The sequence below is a fragment of the Camelus ferus genome, chromosome 18 (assembly GCF_009834535.1).
Source record: "Camelus ferus isolate YT-003-E chromosome 18, BCGSAC_Cfer_1.0, whole genome shotgun sequence".
Classification (NCBI taxonomy): domain Eukaryota; kingdom Metazoa; phylum Chordata; class Mammalia; order Artiodactyla; family Camelidae; genus Camelus; species Camelus ferus.
In genome coordinates, this window is record NC_045713.1 from 11909437 (window position 1) to 11929153 (window position 19717).

At 42.3% G+C, this 19717-nt stretch overlaps 1 protein-coding gene across 1 annotated transcript; it reads left to right on the forward strand.

Annotated features, from left to right (window-relative positions):
- Positions 1-4975: 4975 nt before the first annotated feature.
- On the forward strand, positions 4976-16618 carry LOC102516387 (60S ribosomal protein L32; the record flags this gene model as incomplete). Its single annotated transcript, XM_032461051.1, has 2 exons — positions 4976-4982; positions 16153-16618. A coding segment is annotated over exon 2 (447 nt), but the record flags the coding sequence as incomplete, so codon positions are not given.
- Between the last annotated feature and the right edge of the window lie 3099 nt (positions 16619-19717).

Genomic DNA, 19717 nt, shown 5'->3' on the forward strand with positions numbered 1-19717 from the left:
AATGTGCTGTAAGATTCTCTCTACACTTTTCCATGGATAATTTAAAAGTTCTTTTAAAACCTTCCAAGGAGAAGAATTAGAGTTAAGGGATCTCCTAAACCATCTATATGAACTCAGAGCTGGAAACTGCTCTCAACACCAGCCAGTGCCAGAATCTTTGAAACACACTCCATGCAAGTGATGACACCTACATTCAGGGTAACCACTTGAAATTAGAGGCCTATGTAAGACGTAACAGGATAGTTGCTTCTACTGGGCTCCCCCTTGCTTCCAAAATGTTACATCTTTTTTTCCAATATTATGGAAAGGGATAAATTGGATCAAAAAAGCATCTGTCTACTTCCATTTGCACTTCAAACTGCAAATTATCCATTGAGCTGTATATTTGCACGGCTGAAAGCTGATCAGAAGAGATTGTTTGCAAAGGGGCTGACTGCTTAGGAAAGGTCATCTTCCCTGGATGAAGTTTTCTTTTTCCTGAAACAAATGCTCTTCCTTTGTCAAGGCGAATCAAGACATTTTAAGGAAAATGGATTGAGTTGGGAGGGTGTGTGGCAGCCCCACTAGGTCAGATGCGGACCTCATCTTTCTAGCGTGTTCCACTCCATCCTTGAGCGCTGTTTTCCTCTGGTCAGCAGGCTGTTTAAGGAGCAGGAGCAGGCGTTGCTGCAGTTTTGCTCTGGTTACGTTTATTTTTTTAATTAAAAAATTCTATTGAGGTATTATTGACATACAACATTTTAAAATTTATAATGTTGCTTTAGTGTCTGGTGTAGGCTATATTTTGAGTAGATTTGTTACAGTTAATTTTTAAAATTGTTTAGGTACATCACAATATAAGGCATTTTCCTAGGGTAGCTGTGCACCACCACAATATTACAGAGTGGAATTCTCCGACTAACTCAACGCTTTTAGTTTTTCAATGCTTTTAGTTTTTTTTTCAAGGAAGCAGACTTAACCCGTTTTCCCTTGTCTGTTTACGTACTAAGCGTTCTGTTTCTATCAGAAACAAATAAGTAATTTGTTGCAGGGTTGGAATTCGGCTCTGTTTCCTAACTCTTAAAGCTTGTCTTCTGTTATATTTAAGATTACAAGCCTTCTGCCTCTGCCGCTTACCTGAGATGACTTGGAGAAAGCTGCATGTCTGTGCTCCTTTGACTGAAGTTGCTGGGTTAGTTCTCCAGAGAAAGAGAACCAGTAGTATGTAGAGATCCAGATCCATGAGGAGGTTTATTATGGGAACTGGCTCACGTAACTGTGGAGCCGAGAAGTCCCACCATCTGCCATCTGCAAGCTGGAGACTCAGGAAAGCCTAGAGTTTAATTTAGTCCAACTTAGCCCAAAGGCCTGAGAACCAGCAGCACCAACGTCCAAGGGGAGGAGAAGACAGATTTTTCAGCTCAAGTAAAGAGAACAAAATCTCCCTTTGTCCTTTTGTTTGGTCCCGGCCCCCCCACGTTTTGGATAAAGCCCACCTGCGTTGATGAGGGTGATCTTGACTCAGTCTACCAATTCAAGTGCCAATAGTCTCTTCTGGAAATACTCTCACACACCCAGAATTCATGTTTTACCGTCTGTCTGGGCATCCCTTAGCCCAGTCAAGGTCACAGCAAGTTAACCATCACCATCGCATAGCTGCCTCTTCAACTGAGTTCTCAGATGCCTCAAAAAGTCTAGTTCTTTTGTAGGAAATCTCAGGGAATATCCTGGCTAGGACTTAGCACCGTTCCTTGTCACTTCCGCCTCCCTCCCAAGGCTAGATAAGGACTCAGACCTGCCGCTGTGCGAGGGTGACCCAAGAAAAGAGGGCAGTTGCTTTATTTCAGTGCAGGTACTTTGTTCTCTTTGGGGCAAGTTCGAGTATACACGTGTTTGAGTTCACTTAGAAACTGAGGCTGCAGCAGTAAGGGAAACGCTTTTTCCAGCCGTGAGATGCCTCTGGGAGAGTAGATGGGGCCCGATTCTGTGTCCCCGCATCCAGATGAGTGGCCGGCAGGGCTCATCGTTAATGTTCACGTGTCGTCCTCCAATGTGTCAAGTCAAGGTTTGGCAAATACGTGAATTTAAAAGCATTTGAACATTTGGAGTTCCAGTTAAAATCAGCTTCTCCTTTCTTTCCTCTATTGGGGATTCTCAACGAGAATATTTTAACCAGACAATTTGGTTCTGTGTAAATATTGTGATTTGTAAATATTGTAAATAATGTGACGTGTAACATTCTCCTCTTTATTGCCTCTGTCTGCCCCACTGTCTCTCAAAAGGATCCTGGAAGGTCAGAATCAGCCTTGTTTGTTTGTTTTTTAACGGAGGTACTGAGAATTGAACCCAGGACTTCATGCATGCTAAGCTATGCTCTACCACTGAGCTATACCCACCCCTCCTTTTGTTTTTTAACGTTGATATCATTTAATATGGTGGATATTACAAAATTAAGTCAAAAATGACTTAATTTTTCTGTCAGCTTCCTCCAGGGAGCAACACATTTGTCCTTTGACACAAAGGTGGTAAAATACTCGTACTCAGCTTTCAGAGGTGAGCTTGATGCTGTGTGAGCCATGCCCTTCCTGACTCACATCCATGACCGGTGGTGATTCTCGATTTAGTTTGGTGGGAGGAGGAAGCGGGACCCAGAACAAGGCATGAAAGTGCCTAGTTCCTCCTGGATGAGAATCGTTCAGGCCAAGAGGCCTCCCAGGTGAGGAGGAGGTGGTGGGGCTTGCCTCTGCAGAGCCCCCTTTCCTTCCAGTGGGGAAAAAACTTTTTCTGAGTTGAAACAGTTTGATATGGGTCTTGGCATGACTGAAGAAACCTGCTTTTTCTTTTACAAAATCTGTCCATCAGTACAAGGCATTTTTTTGAAGGCAATGCTTTATTATTATTTTTTAAATTTTTTTATTGAAGTGTAGTTGATTTACAATATCAGTTTCAGGTGTACAGCAAAGTGATTCAGTTATACATATACATAGGTATATATATTTTTTCTTTTCAGATTCTTTTCCATTATAGGTTATTACAAGAAATTGGATATAGTTCCCCTGTGCTGTACAGCAGGTCCTTGTTGTTTATTTATTTTATATATAGTAACGTGTGTCTGTTAATCCCTAACCCCTGGTTTATCCCTCCCTCCTCACCCTTTCCCCTTTGGTAACTTACCATAGTTTGTTCTCTATGTCTGTGAGTCTGTTTTTGGTTTGTAAATAGAATTTGTATCTATCTTTTTTTAGAGTCCACATATAAGTGATATCATACAATAACTTGTCTTTCTCTGTCTAACTTCACTTAAAAACGATAATCTCTAGGTCCATCGGCAATGCTTATTTTTGAAGCTATGGGGACAGATGCACACTGTTTTAAGTTGGCAGATGATCAAATGTAGAGTGAGAAGGTCAAGTAGCTACTTTATTAAGTGGTCTTTATTACTCTGGGCAAATTTCAAGGGAACATTCTCACCTCCCTCTGAGAATGAGTGGATGGGACGCTACCACTGGCCTGTGTGTGTTTAGTAATTTTAGTAATTCAGGGTAACTTAATGTGGCCGCCTAACCTGGGGGGGAATGGACGGATGGGGAGTGAAGCAGGCATGTGAGGCCTGCTTTTGCCAGGAGAGGGAGCCACGTGTTCACTTAGGGTGTGTCTTGTCAGGGAAGGTCTTGGGTTTTTTTCCAGCTATTTTGTTTATCCAAATTCTTAAGCAAAAAGGAACGTAAAAATGCTGGCGTTGGTTCAGTTCACTGTGGTTGGCTCAGCTCGGGGAGAGCGATGCGACTGTGACTCTTTAACTCATACCCGTAGCTGATGTTTGGGAACAAAAGGATGCACGTGCTAGGAAAAACGGGTTTGGTGGTTCTGTTTTTATCTGGGAGAGCCACTTCCTGTGTGAAACCACATTGTCACACAGTGTCCATGAGAATGGTGGTTTTGTTGGAGGGTTCACTTCTGCCCAGAGCGGCGGAGCCCTGATGGGCCCCTTCAGAAGGATCTGGGTCTGTGCTGGTCCAGCCTGAGCCCGTTCCTTGTGGGAGAGCCTCTTGGAGTCCCTTAAAGGGAAATTTGCCACATGAACGAGTCGTTTTCTCACTCCAGACATCACAACTTTAGATTTCATTGGTGGCTCGTAGTGGAATGTTTTTTAAAACATCAGAACCTGTTAAAATACTAGGAACTCCTGTTGTTCTGTGATGTCAGTGAATGATACTCTTTCAGGTACATTTTGGTAAAAGATGTATTGGAATTCTAAAAGATGATAAATTGTGATAATAGAATATATATAAATAGCTTACAAGTGATTTAATTTCTTGGAAATGTTCTGAGTCCCACTCAGAACTTACTAAAATGAAAGCAGTTTGTTTGAATAAACTCCAGGCTTCCTCTTTGTGAGATATTTCCGTTTTGGTCTCTTGGGGGAAAAATTCCTAGGATGTTGCTCCCTCTCTCCTGCTTGATTCAGACATGTAATATTCAAAGCTCCTCCAATATATTTTGCAAGATTCCAAAACCTGGCATGAGTTTCTCATATACATGTCTTTATTGTATAAAGCTCATAGCTTTAGGCACATGGTTTGCCCCCCAATTTACTGTTCTTTTAAGGTATTTTAGAATGAGGAGGTTCTGTTAAAGAGAAACTAACAATAATGTGCAGACTGCTAGGAACATTTCGTCCCCCATAAGACAACAGACCTTTTCGACAGCTCATAACATCCATTCTTGGACCTCCCACCCCTGCCTGCACCGCGAAGAGGCAGGGAGGTTCTCTTGATCTCCAGGAGAATGGTTCTTATCTGAGTGCCCAAGACATGGAGGCCAGACAGGCATAGCTAGTAACTCACAGAGCCATGATTTAAATGGTTGATGAACACGGTTGCTTCCTCATACTGTTTTGTCTTTTTCCTTGTCACTTCCTTTTGAGATAGTCATTCAACATCCAGCAAACTGATTGGGTGCCTACTGTATACCAGGCATCCAGCAGGTGCTGGAGGCAGCAGGTGAGTCAAACCAAGCCCCCTGTCCTGCAGAGCCCAGCCGTCCAGATTGGTTCCTCCTTTAAGTTATGAAGCGAAAGGCTGGAGGTACAAGGCACATGAGTGGGAAATGGGAAGTCTCAGCTGTTATAAAAGTACTGGTATTTGACAGTTGACCTTCTGCTCATGAAAATAAGAAGTGTTACATCAAATAATCAAAGTTTTGTTTAGAGAGGATGACGCCGTTATCTTTTTGGTGTGGATGGGGGTCTTCAAGGATGAAAGTCGTACTTTCCGCTTCATACTTGAATTTTTCCAAATCTCAGGCTGCACTGGCCATGTCAGCCTCAGACTTTTCCACCTGTGGTCCAAGGCCAAAACAGAAAGATCTTTAATAAATCTAAAGTTATGGACATTATACTTGTACTAGCCAATAGATTAACTACGACCACATGTGACTTCTTAAATTTTAAGTAAAATAAATAGAATCTGAAATTCAGTTCCTACTGGCCACCTTTCCATCATCACAGAAGTTTCTGTGGGACAGCCCGTTACAGACAGACATGTGACAATTTGGCTTCTTCGAGATATGAAGATCCTTAATATAGTAGGGTGTGAGATATTTTTCACTTTGAACACCCATCAATGTGAGACAAAAACCCCATCCTCTGGAAGTGAGGGGAATAAAGATCACAAGTTTGCACATGGTTTCCTGTCAGCATTTGCTCTACAAAAAGGGATTGTCTTAGTCTCTTACTTTTTATCTTATTCACGAGTGTATCAGTCAGGGTTCTCCAGAGGAACAGAGCCAGGAGGATACACAGGGATACAGAAGAGATTTATTATGGGAACCTGCTCACACAATTATGGAGACTGAGATGTACCACAACACGCCGTCTGTAAGCTGCAGGACCGGCGAAGCGGGTGGTGTAACATCCCAAGACAAGAAGCAGGAGCTCTGATGTCCGAGGTCAGGACAAGATGGATGCCCCAGCTCAAGAGGGGAGAGAATTTGTCCCTCCTCTCCTCTTGTTCTATCCAGACAGACCCTCAAAAGATTGGACCATGCCAGCCCACGTTGGTTTGGGTCCATCTCTACTCAGTCCACAGATTCCAATGCTAATCCCTTCTGGAAATGTCCTCACAGACACACCCAGAAATAATGTCTTACCAACTTTCTGGGAGTCCCTGGGCCCCGTCAAGTTGACACAGAAGATACACCTTTGCAGAGAGGCCTGTCATGGTTCTCTCTGAATGAAAGACGGGAATGTTGAACAAGGGCCATGTGCATGGAAGGCCTTCTGTCAGAGAGAGTGGCATCCTCTTTTTGTCTTTATTTTACATGATTTTGGATATTTAAAACTATGTTTTATTTTAATTTATTTACTTTTATTTTAATTTAAAAATTTTTAATTGAAGTATAGTTGATTTACAATGTTGTGTTAGTTTCAAGTGTACAGCAAAGTGATTCAGTTGTATATATATTATATATAAAAACATCTTTCAGATTCTTTTCCATTATAGGTTATTACAAGGTATTGAATATAGTTCCCTGTGCTATACAGTAGGTCCTTGTTTCTATCTGTTTTATAAATAGTAGTGTGTATCTGCTAATCCCAGATTCCTAATTTATCCTTCCCTCACCCCCTTTCCCCTTTGGTAACCATAAGTTTGTTTTCTATGTCGGTGAGTCCATTTCTGTTTTGTAAATAAGTTCATTTGTATCATTTTTTTAGATTCCACATATGATGTTTATCTTTCTCTATCTGACTTACTTCACTTAGTATGATCGTCTCTAGGTGCATCCATGTTGCTACAAGTGGCATTAATTTACTCTTTTTTATGGCTGAGTAGTATCTCATCGCATACGTATACCACGTCTTCTTTATCCAGTCATCTGTCAATGGATACCTGGGTTGCTTCCATGTCTTGGCTATTGTAAATAGTGCCATTGTGAACATTGGGGTGCACATATCTTTTTGAATTAGAGTAAAACTATTTTAAAACGAAGACCCCCTTATCCTCTCTTTGTTGAATTCTAAGCATTTTATTGTCCAACAGCCATTGAATTTAAAGTCTCTTTCAATCTTGTCCCCTTGGGAAAATATCATCTCCTGGCAAGCTGTCACCCTGCCTGTGACTGTGGGAGGGGAGTGTTCAGTGCACGCCAAAGGAAGTGCAACCTCAGGCTTCAAGCTCGCCCTTGGCTCTGGTAACGGGGCAGTTCACTGGACTTGAGATGGTTCCTGAGAACATCCTGTACCTCCTCCTGTAGAACCATGTGGGGACCCAAAACATGAAAGAGGACAGCGTGAGGCATTGAGGTGGGGCTTGGAAGATGTTGCCCATGACCTTCGGGCTCACAGAGGAATCCTGGGGCTCCTTCCAGCTCCAGACCAGACTTGGCCTCCCCCTCATCGCCTCTAAAACTAGGGTTTGGAAATTATCCCTCCCGTGACGTAATGTGGCTCACCAGGCCGGAGGCGTCCCAGGGTACGGACTGCGAGGACATTCCTTTTCCTGTTTCACAACAGAACGTCAGAACACTTAAGACTTTCTTCATTCTGATAACATGGTGTGCTCTTCAAAATTACGCAGCAAAAGGAGTCCGATTGGCTGGATTTGGGTGAACAATGAAAGGTTAAGTGTTAGTAATCATGCCCTCAGTCCTCTTGAACTCCATGCTGGGCTCCATGGGGCTCGTGAAAGCGGCGAGGGCATCTCATTAGGGAAACACACTCACATCCATCCAATGACTGGAGGAGACAACAGAATTTGGCTTATTGGCCCAACGGGTGACTGAGAATTTCATACAGTAGACCGAAACCAGCAGGCCAGGGCTTGAACTCTTTGGTGATAGTAATTTTGGTTTTCCAGGATTTACTGTAAGAATCGAATGTGTTCATTTCATTGCAACTGTGTGTCAGGCTCTAGGGGTGAACAGGTAAGTGAGACAGGAGTTGCTCTGGCGCATCCAGGGCTTGGAGAGAAGTGATGCTCAAGCCAGACTGCCTGTGGCTGCTGAGAAGTCTCCCGGGGGCCGGGAGGGATCCTGGAAGCTGCTGAAAGGCTCTCAGACCCCTGCTTACTGCACTGCCATCTCCTTGGATGGATGCCCCATCCCAGGAGCCCCTCTCAGTCATGGCTAACTGGTTCACGAAGGTTCGCTAAGCCCCTGCCGCATGCCGGCCAGGCCTGCACCTGGAATTGTAGTCTGCAACATTCCAGTTTGAGATGCAGTTTCTGGGCAGGAGGAGCCGGATTCTGCCTGCTGGTCCTGCCCCCTGTCGTGGGCAGAGACCTGAGCATCCCTTTAACCCCTTGTCCTTCCAGCTTGTAAGATCTGAAGCCCCCCAGTTGCAGATGCCTCCAACCATTCACTATTTCTGCCCTGTAAAGGCAGCCAGGCTGAAAGTCTGGTGCCCTGGCCAGTACCCATCTCCTTGTCCAGTGGCTCCTATGCTCTCCCCTTTGTGGCTGACAGTCTTGCCCTCCTCAGTTCTTTGCCCAAGAAAGACCCTTATCACTGTGACCCAATTGTTTAAAACAAACTGTGAAAACCAACTGAGAACAAGAAATTAGAGTCAGATTTTGCTTTGCTGCTTGAAATAATTTATTATAAGTTCTAATGTAAGCAAAACCCCAGTGACTTAAGATGACAAATGAGGAAAAGCCGCCCTAATTGAACTTGCTGTGAAGTGGGTATATTGCTACCAAACTGGACGGAAAATTCCTGGGAACACTTGGAGTGAGGATGATAGTGTCTCAGACGGTGGTGACGGGGCGGCCGGCCCTCCTGCTCCCACGCCCCGGCCCCTGCAGCCCGCCTCGCCCCCAGGAGCACCCAGCCCCGCTGATTGCAGCCTGGCTCCTTTCCCCACTTCCTTCCAGCCTTCTTGGGACCCAGCCTGCTCTCCTTTCCCTTCTGAGCTGCCCGCTCTGACCCTGATTTCTGGAGATTCCCCTACTTCCTGGTAATCCCCCCCAAACCAGAGTGCTCATCACATGAAAGATTTCACTGTAGTTACTGTGAAGACAGAGAAGAACTCGAGGTAGCAGGAACGAGGAGATGGGGCCGAGGGAGCGGGAGTTGTTATTTAACGGGAGCAGAGTTTCAGTTTGGGGGATGAACAAGTTCTGGAGGTGGTGGGGTGATGGTTGCACAACCAGGTGACTGTACTTAACGCCCTGAACTGTCCACTTAATTGTGGTTCATTTTCCCATTTTAGTATATGTGCTGCCGAAGCGAGCACAAATCGTGGTTCATTTTATGTTCTGTATTTTACGTTCTGTATTTTACCACCATAAAAACTTTAAAATTTTTAAAGGAGAAATAACAAAGTTTCTGGGGTCTTGAGAGATCCACTAGATGAAGCCCCCGGTGGCTCCAGGCTTCCTCTCTTGCTCAGTAATGAATGTTCACAGTATCATTATTCAGAACAGCCAAAAAGCGGAAACAGCTCCAGTGTTCGTCAGCTGATGAATGGATAAAGAAATCATGGGCTATCTATGCGATAGAGTATTATTTGGCAGTAAGAAGGAACGAAGTATTGTGGGGAGGGTGTAGCTCAGTGGTAGAGCATGTGCTTAGCTTGCACAAGGTCCTGGGTTCAACCCCCAGCACCTCCACTGAAATAAATAAGTAAACCTAATTACCTCCATTCATAAAAAAGGAATGAAGAATTGATACATGCTATAACCTACATGAACCTTGAAAATTATGCTCAGTGGAGGAAGCCAACCACATAAGGCCCCATATTGTAGGATTCCACTTATAGATTGTGTCCAGAACAAGCAAATCTATAGAGACAGAGTAGATTGATGGTTGCCAAGGGCTGAGGGGGATGGGAGGACTAAGAGGATGACGGCGGAGGGGTGTGGAATCTCTTTTTGGGGTCATGAAATTTCTAAAGTTGATTTTGGTGTTGGTTGCACAATTCTGTGAATACACCAAAAGCCATTGAATTGTATACCTTAAATGGATGAATTGTATGGTATATAAACTATGTCTCAATAAAGCTACTGGAGTATAACCACTCATTCTATGCTAGAGCCAGGTAAAGGGGAGAAATGAAGAGGCTGAATGAGATGGGAGTTAGGGAAGGCTGAGTTCCAGACGGACATGCCATACTCAGTGTACTCAGTGGTTCTTAGCGAGGGGTCGGCAGGGGCCACACTGACCCCCAGGGGCCATTTGAAAATGTGGGTGTTTGTTGATTGACTCAACAACTGGGAAGTGCGGCCGGCATTTATGGGTTGAGAGCTGGAGAAGCTAAACATCCTGCAACAACTAGGTAGGTCCTGCCCAGTAAGAACTGTCCCACCTAATGACATGCATTTCCCAACCCCTCCCACTGAAAAATTCTGTCAAGGGGAGATTTTTGCACACAAACACTCATGTATTTTAGTGCTTTTCTACACAAGCCTTTAAAACACTCTTGCACTTTCACAATCATAGAAATAAATCTCTGCATCAGCCTTTTTTTTTTCAGCTTTATTGAGGTATGATTGATAGATAAAATCGTAAGATAATTAAAACGTACATGGTGATGATTTGATACATGGATATACTGTGAAAGAATTACTCCCATCTAATTAATTAACAGTCCTTTCACCATGTATACGTGTGTCAAATATATATGTTATAAAAATGAGAACATTTAAGTTCTACTTTCTTAGAAAATTTCATTTATACAAGCCAGTGTTATCAACTATGGTCACCTGTGTTTACATTAGATCCTCAGACCTTATTCATCTTTCAGCTGAAAGTCTATACCCTTTCACCAGCCTCTCCCTGTCTTCCTCACCCCCCAGCCCCTGGCAACCACTTCTACTTTCTGTTTCTATGAGTTTGAATGTTTTTTAGATTCCACGTATTAATGATATCATATGATATTTGTCTTTCTCTTTCTGACCTACTTCACTTAGTGTGATAACCTCTAGGTCCATCCATGTTGCTGCAAATGGCATTATTTCATTCTTTTTTGTGGCTGAGTAATATTCCATTGTATATATACCATCTTTTCTTTATCCATTCTTCTGTTGATGGACACTTAGGTTGTTTCCATATCTTGCCTAGTATGAATAATGCTCCCATAAACATGGGAGTGAAAATATCTCTTTTTAAATATCCTGTTTACATGTCCTTTGGATATATACCCAGAAGTGGGATCGCTGGGTCATAGAGCAGATCTATTTTAAATCCTTTGGAGAAACCTCTGTACTGTTTTCTGCAGCAGCTGCACCAATTTACATTCCCACCAACAGTGTACCAGGGTTCCCTTTTCTCCACGTCCCGGCCAACACTTGCTCTCTCTTGTCTTTTTTATAACAGCCATTCTAACAGATGTGAGGTGATATCACATTGTGGTTTTGATTTGCATTTCCCCAGTAATTAGTGGTGTTTGTCACCTTTTATGTACTTGTTGGTCATTTGTATGTCTTCTTTGGGAAAATGTGTATTCAGTTCTTCTGCTCAGTTTTACATCAGACTCTTTTTTATTCTGCTGAGTTGTGTGAGTTCTTTTCTTAACGGAGGTGCTGGGGATTGAACCCAGGACCTCATGCCTGCTAAGCATCCGCCCTACCCCTGAGCTGTACCCTCCCCCTGTGAGATCTTTATATCTTTTGAATATTAACTCCTTATCAGGTGGATGATTTGCAAATGATATTTTCTCCCATTTCGTCGGCTGCCTTTTCATTTGGTGGGTGGCTCCCCTTGCTGTGCAGAAGCTCTTGGGTTGGACGTGGCCCAGGTGCCTGTTTTTGCTTTTGGTGCCGTTGTCCTTAGTGTCCTGGGTCAGCCTTTGATCTTTGCACCAGATCAAACTAAGCCAAGAGCTGGCCAGTCCTTCAGCCTCACTTCTGAAGGATCTGTTGGCTCTGCTTCTTCCCCGGGGCCTTGTCCAGGTTTTGCTATTTGTTTAGAGGTTATTTTTAGGTGGCTGGACCAGTTTTGAGGTAAATCTTTTGGGGACTGATGCAGCATTATTTTTTGAACTGATCATGACTATTTTCAACTGGGTATGAGCTCGAAGGCAGAAACATTTCCTTTTTAAGGCGCTGTTTCTCTGGCAGTTAGAAAGACTAATCCAAAAGATTAGTAAAAATAGCTGCTTGTTAAATGGTTTGAATTTGGGAAAGGCAGGCGCTGCTTCTGTTCAAGGATCCTCTCTGGGGTGAGAAGGAAAGAAGAAAAACCGAGAATCGCTATGGATGTCAATGAATAGTGAATCTCTTTCTAGAACCAGGAGTCCCTTCTTTTTTTTTTTTTTTTAAACTAGAAAGCTTACCTTTGTCAATGATGAACAGCACATACCTGACCCATCAAGGGATCCCCAAAAATTTAAGTTAAAGAAACAGTCCACTAACCTTTTGAGGGTCAACCCTGTACATCTGCTGGCTTAGCCCAGTGAGTCTGATCCATTTCTCCATCTTCGAGAATCACCTGGTCTTGGGGGCTCTCCCCATAGTTTTAGGGGTACAGGTGCCAGGCTCCCTCACCCCAGTGACAGCAAGCCCAGAGGCAGGCTTTGTCTTCAAAGGTTACAGATAAACAGTGTATTTTCCTTTTAGGAAATGCCTGAAGTTGTCTTTTAACTTAAAACACATACACACCCTTAAAAATAATTACGCTGAGTGAAATAAGCCAGACACAAAAGAACACATATGGTCGGATTCCACTGAGATGTGGTACCGACTGTGGTCAGATTCATAGAGGGAGAAGGCGGAGGGGTGGGGGCCGGGGCTGGGGATGTGGGGGGGGGGGTTGTTGTTTAATAGCAGAATTTCAGTTTGGGAAGATGAAAACGTTCTGGGGATGGACGGTGTGTTGGCTGCACAATAAGGTGAGTGTACTTCATGCCCCTAAACTGTACATTTAAAACTGGTTAAAATGGTGAATTTTATGTTTTGTATATTTTGTCGCAATTAGAAAAGAAAAGTTCACACACACATTATTAGCCAGTGGGTATCATTAGCCCTGCAGAAGCCTCTATGGGCAGGGGCTTCTGCAGGAAGACTACGGGGGTCATTAAGACCGGGATTTGAATCCTGCCTCCACCACTTACTCTTGCATGGCCCCGGCAGGGCACATAACCTCTGACCCTCATCTGCCTTCATCATAAGGTAATGTTAATAATGTCCATGTCATTAGGGCTATGGTGGACGATCTTGGGACTAAAGCATGCAAAGCACTTGTGTCCCGTGCTTAGCACATGGCAGACACCCAACAAACAGCAGGTACAATTGGGAGCAGAGTCACTGTCTACTTGAGAGCTCAAATTCATGTAAATACGAGGAAATCATAATTTTAAAGGAATAGCTAGTTCTTTTTTTTTTCTGGGGGAGGTAATTAAGTTTATTTAGTTACCTATTTAATGGAGGTGCTGGGGACTGAACCCAGGACCTTGTGCACGCTAAGCATGTGCTCTACCACTGAGCTATACCTTCCCCCCAAGAATAGCTTGTTCTAATAGTGTTAAGACTTTTTAAACTTTCTACTAGCAGACAGGTTAAAATTAGATTAAAAACTAATTTTCAGTCTCACAGTTGCTAATCCCATGTGTAGATGTGTCCTAAAAAGTATGCGTATACATTGGGGGCACCTGGAATTGTTGTTTTATGGTTAATATTCAGATCTGGTTACTACTGGCAAGATCATTGGTGGTTAAACAGAAAATACTATGAGGGGACATAAACGAACTTATTTACAAAACGGAGACAGACTTACAGACAAAGAAAACCAACTCATGGTAACCAGGGGAGGGTGGAAGGATAAATTAGGAGTTCAGGATTTGCAGATACATGCTACTGTATTTAAAGTAGATAAACAATAAGGTCCTACTCTACAGCACAGGGAACTATATTCAATACCTTGTAATGGCCTATAATGAAAAAAAAATGAAAAGGAATATATATGTATTAATGAATCATATGCCATACACCAGAAATTAACACAACATAAATTGACTATACTTCAATTTAAAAAAATAAAATAAACACACACATGCAAACCATCCCCCCTGAAAAAGCAAAAAAAAAAAAAAAAAAAGAAAAAGAAAAAGAAAAGAAAGACAGAAGAAAGAAAAAAATACTATGAGGGGAAGGTTCAAGGGTGAGAATCAGAAGTATATGAAATAAGTGAATTCTGTTAGAAATATGTAAAAAGTAAAAAAATAAAAAGGTTATGTAGTCAGTCAACCAACAAGGTCTGGGTGCTTACCAGCCTAAGTGTGTGGGTTTTCATGGTGGGCTACCTGTGCGAGTGGCCCAGCCCCACCCCTTCACAGTCGTGGCCAACTGTGGTGCTGAAGGTCACACACAACTTGTAAATGGTTTTGAAGAAGGTCTACTGAATTTATTTGGACAGTAACTTTGAGTCCTGCTGGGAGACCCCAAAACTACTTAAAATGGCATTTGTGTTTTTGGCCAAGTTTTTAGTGTCCTTGCTTTCTGCTTGCTAGAGTTTGAGTTCCTCAGCTTTCTTGATTTGACCAGCTCCCTTAGCTAACAGAACTCAACTTTTAATAAACTATCTGTCTGGTCAGTCACTATTTCCATTTTGTGTTTCAAATAAAACTAGAAAAAGTTGAAAAAATTTAACTTAAACAGAGTTTTAATGCCTGATAGAATTATTTAGGGCTAAAGGCATGTGTTTAGTTTTGGCTTGGGAGGACTGAGGCATAAGCATATGCCTTCCTGAAACAAATTTTTCTCCCCTGCCTACAAGGCATCTTTTCAGTTGATCATGATACTCAGATTAATTTGCTTACCAAATTGTCTTCCCTCACCTTGCTGTTAAAATTTGTTTTTATTGAGGTGGAATTTACATAACATAAATTAACCATTTTAAAGTAAACAAGTCAGTGGCATTTAGAACATCAACCGTGTTGTGCAAACACCACCTCTACCTAGTTCCAAAACATTTTCATCTTCCCAGAAGGAAGGTTGTACCCATTAGGCAGTAGTTCCCATTCCCCGCTCCCCACTGGCAGCCACCAATCTGCATTCTTTTTCCATGGATTTACTTACACTGGATATTTCCTATAAATGGAATCATGTAATATGTGACCTATTGTGATTGGCTTTTTTCACTTACCATAATGTTTTCAAGGTTTATACACATTGTAGTACTTATCAGTATTTCATTCTTTTTTTATGGCTGAATAATATATTCTATTGCATGGACATACTACAATTTGTCTTCCCATTCATTAGCTGATGCACTTTTGGGTTGTTTTTAGCCAGCCTGGTGGCCCATGTTGGCCTTTGGGACCATGCTGCAGTAGCAGATAACAGCCCTAATGCCCACCCCCCCAGCCATCTTGCAGCATTTTCTTCTTTGCTTGGTAGACCAGTTGTCATACATGAAGTTCAATGAATGAAAATGAATTTCAGTGGCATTCCTAGATCTGGAGTTTGAAAATTACTACCCTTTGGAGAATTTTGTTCTCCAAGGATTCATTTTTGTATTTAACACTTGGAAGACGTTGTGCTTCTTTTCGATGTCAGAAAATTATAAAAGGCCATTGCCACTTTGGTCTACTCCTGGTAGTTTACTCTAAACCATGCAGGATATTTGTTTTATCTGGAGCTTTCTCTAATTTCAGTTGCATAAACTGTATCAGTGGCGCTTGAGGTCAACCGGTCAGAAGAATCACTGGAAAAACTTAATGTAAGTGCAGATGGCTAGATCCTGTCCCAGGATAGCCTGATTCAGGAGGCTGGGCGGGCTCCGGGAGTCTGCATCTTTTCATGCATTACAGGTGGTTTGTAGACTGTTCTTTGTGAGATGGTGGTAAATACAGATGCCCTGAGTTATCTAATAAAAATCTGTCAGATTGGAGGATGGAAATTTTTTTGACATAACAAGTTGAAAGATATGTTTAATTTATTAAAGTCCCAAAGAATCCATCCCAATAAAATAGATGTTAAATGAAAATGGAAGAAATGTTTGAAATTTTCTATTTATTTTAATGGAGGTACTGGGTATTGAACCCAGGACCTTGGGCATGCTAAGCTTGCGCTCTACCACTGAACTATACACTCCCTTAGAAATGTTTTAAATTTTTTGATGAAAGTAGGTTTTGTTAATTCAGAGCAACTTTATATCAGCCCCCATATAATTTTTAACTATAAAATATGATAGTTATAGTCCCCCTCTCTTCCTCGGTGCTACCTACGGAGGCGGCAGCCATCTCCTAGTCGGCATCATGGCCGCCCTCAGACCCCTCGTGAAGCCCAAGGTCGTCAAAAAGAGGACCAAGAAGTTCATCCGGCACCAGTCAGACCGATATGTCAAAATTAAGCAGAACTGGCAGAAGCCCAGAGGCATTGACAACAGGGTGCACAGGAGGTTCAAGGGCCAGATCCTGACGCCCGGCATCGGCTACGGAAGCAACAGGAAAACAGAGCACATGCTGCCCAGTGGCTTCCGCAAGTTCCTGGTCCACAACGTCAAGGAGCTCGAAGTGTTGCTGATGTGCAACAAATCTTCCTGTGCTGAGATCGCTCACAATGTCTCCTCCAAGAACCGCAAAGCCATTGTGGAGAGAGCAGCCCAGCTGGCCATCGGAATCACCAGTCTCAACGCCAGGCTCCGCAGCGAAGAGAACGAACAGACAGCTCGTGCACATTGTATTTGTGTTAATAAAACCATGAAACTCAAAAAATAATAATAATAGTTATAGATTTACAGGAAGTTACCAAAAATATGTAGGGAGGTCTGCTATACCCTTCATTCAGTTTTGCCCAGTGGTAACTTCTTGCATAACTAAAGTAACACATATATAGTATATATATATATTCAGATTTCACTAGTTTCACTCATTTGTGTGTGTGCCTATATGTGTGTGTGCCTGTATGCAATCTTATCACATATGTAGATTCATGTAAACACCATCACAACTAAGACACAGAACTGTTCCATCACCACAAGTGTTCCTCGCGTTACCTCTTTTTAGACATGCTTACCCTTCTTCCTGCCCCTCTCCCTAACTCTGGCTCCCAGTAGTCCTAATCTGTTTTCTGTCTCTATAATGAAATCATAGAGTATGTATCTTTTTGAAACTGGCTTTTTAAACTCAGCGTAATTCCCTAGAGATTCATTCAAGTTGTAGCATTGTATTAATCCTTGATTCCTGTATTGATGCATGGTATTCCATGGTACAGATACATCACAGTTCGTGAAACCATTCACCTGTTCTAGGACACTTTTGTTGTTTCTACGTTGAGCTACTACAAACAGAGCTGCTAGGAACATTCATGCACAGGTTTTGTATAAACATAGATTTCCATTCCTCTGGGATAAATGCCCAGGAGCGCAATTGCTCTATCATATGGCAAGTGCATATTTAGTTCTGTAAGAAGCCACCAGACTGTTTCGCAGAGTGGCTAAATCATGTCCATTCCCACCAGCAGTATGTGTGTGTGATCCAGTTTCTCCACATCATCACCAGCATTTGGTGTTGTCACTATTTTTAATTTTAGACATTCTGATATATGCATAGTGATAGCTCATTGTGGTCTTAATTTGCACTTCCCTATGGTTAATGATGTTGAACATCTTTTCATGTGCTTATTTGTCATCTGTACATTCTCTTCGGCAAAATATCTGTGCATGTCTTTTGCCCATTTTTAAATTAGATTTTTTATTTATTTTTATTGCATAGAATTTTTTTTTACTGTTGATTTTTTTCTTTTTTTAATTGAAGTATACTCAGTTTACAATGTTGTGTCAGTTTCCGCTGTGCAGTGTAATGATTCAGTCATGCATATACATACATATATTCCTTTCATATTCTTTTCCTTTATAGTTTACTGCAAGGTACTGAATATAGTTCCCTGTGCTACACAGTAGAAACTTGTTGTTTTACTGTTGAATTTTGAGAGGCATTTATATATTCTAGGTATCCCATTAAAAAATCTTTATTGCCTTTTCTGATTACAGAGGTAATGCATGTTCATTATTTTAAAATTCCAGCACATCAGAAATATCAACTACAGGGGGCGAGGATATAGCTCAGTTGTAGAGTTCGTGCTCAGCATGCAGAGTCCTGGCTTCAATCCCCAGTCCCTCCATTAAATAAATAAATGAATACAAATTTAAAAAATAAAATAAACGTAATTACCCTCTGTCAGAAAGAAATATATAACAGAATATGAACGCTCTCTGTCATGCTAGTCCAGGTGCAACCATATTAACTGACATTTGAGGGTGTTTTTTCTTTTGCGTGTACTATAAACTTGTACATGTAAATACTTTTTTGAAACCAAAATGAGATGAATGCAAACTGTTTTAAAACTGCTCTTTTTTTTCCCATTCCATAATTTATCCTGGACAGCTTTTCACAGTGGTTGGTAGAGACCTCCCTTGTAGTTTTTAACATCTGCGTAACAATTCAGTTGCACGCGGGAGCCTTTAGAACGACAAAGAAAGCGTTCACTTGGAAGCCAGGAGAGTTCCTGTTGTGTTTTATGTTCCGTTTATGTTTGAGATTAACTGTCCTGAAGCCTATAGCTGTTCAGCACCTTAGACGCCAAGACAACTCTCAGGTTTACCTGAGCTCATGCTTTAAACTGAGGTATTAGTCATGTGGACTCATGGCCTGTTACTTTTTTTTTTTTTCTTTGGTCTGTTATGTTTTAATCAAGTTTTCTTAACAGCCTGTGACCCTCCTCTCCCCCAGTTTTCTTCCAGGAGCCTCTGATTCTGGTGTGAATTAAGCAGCTGGGAAAAATAGCTCTGGGTGTCAAGCTACAAACCAGCCCTGGGAACAGAATTTTGGGGTCTTTTCTTGGCGGCTTTGTGGAAATTGATCTGATGTTTTGCACAAAAGCTTCTTCCTCTCCTTCTGATTTAGATTAAAAGTCAAGGTCCCAACGGTGCCTCCAGGCCCTGTGTCATCTGTGCCCCGTTCTTTCCCGACCTCCTCTCCTGCCTCCTGTCTCCTGGACTCCAGCCGTGGCCGCCCTTCCCCAAAGCCTCCCTCTTTGAGCTGCTTCTCCCCTCCTCCCCTCACATGGCCCACTCCCTCACCCCCTTCAAGTCTTTGCTCCTTTGAAAAAAAGACTAAAGACCTTATCTCAGTCTAATGTATTTATCAAGGTAGGTCAGTGGTATGATTTCCCAATTTATACTTATTTCCAACAGAAAGGTTTGGAAAAATGTTTCAGCAATAGAAGACCCAGCTCTGGAATATCCAGAATCCTCATCTCCCTTTATTCCGGATAACAGAAGGATGGAAATTAAGTGATCTTCTTGGCACAAATATCCCTCTCCCTCAGCAACCTGTACCACCATTCTGTCTCTAAAGAGCAGGGAAAAATCCTCTTGTCAATTGAGTATGACCAGTGGTATGAACGGGACCCCGACTGCCCTCGTTAAAATGGTAATCTCCTCCACACGTTCCCTTTCCACAGCCCTTATTACTATAGTGTTTTAAATTATGGTTAAAATGTACCTCACATAAAACTGGCCATTTTAACCAGCTGTAAGCACACAGTTCGGTGGCATTAAGTTCACTCACGTTGTTGTGCAGCCGTCACCACCGTCCACCTCCAGAACTCACTTCATCTTCCCAAACTGAAACACTCAGTCCCCCTCTCCCGCCCCCAGCCTCTGGCCCCCACCCTTCCACTTCCTGTTTCTATGAATCTGACCCCTCCAGGTACCTTATATAAGTAGAGTCGTATAATATTTGTCCTTTTGTGTCTGGCTTATTTCACTTAGCATCAGGTCCTCAAATTTCCTCCCTGTG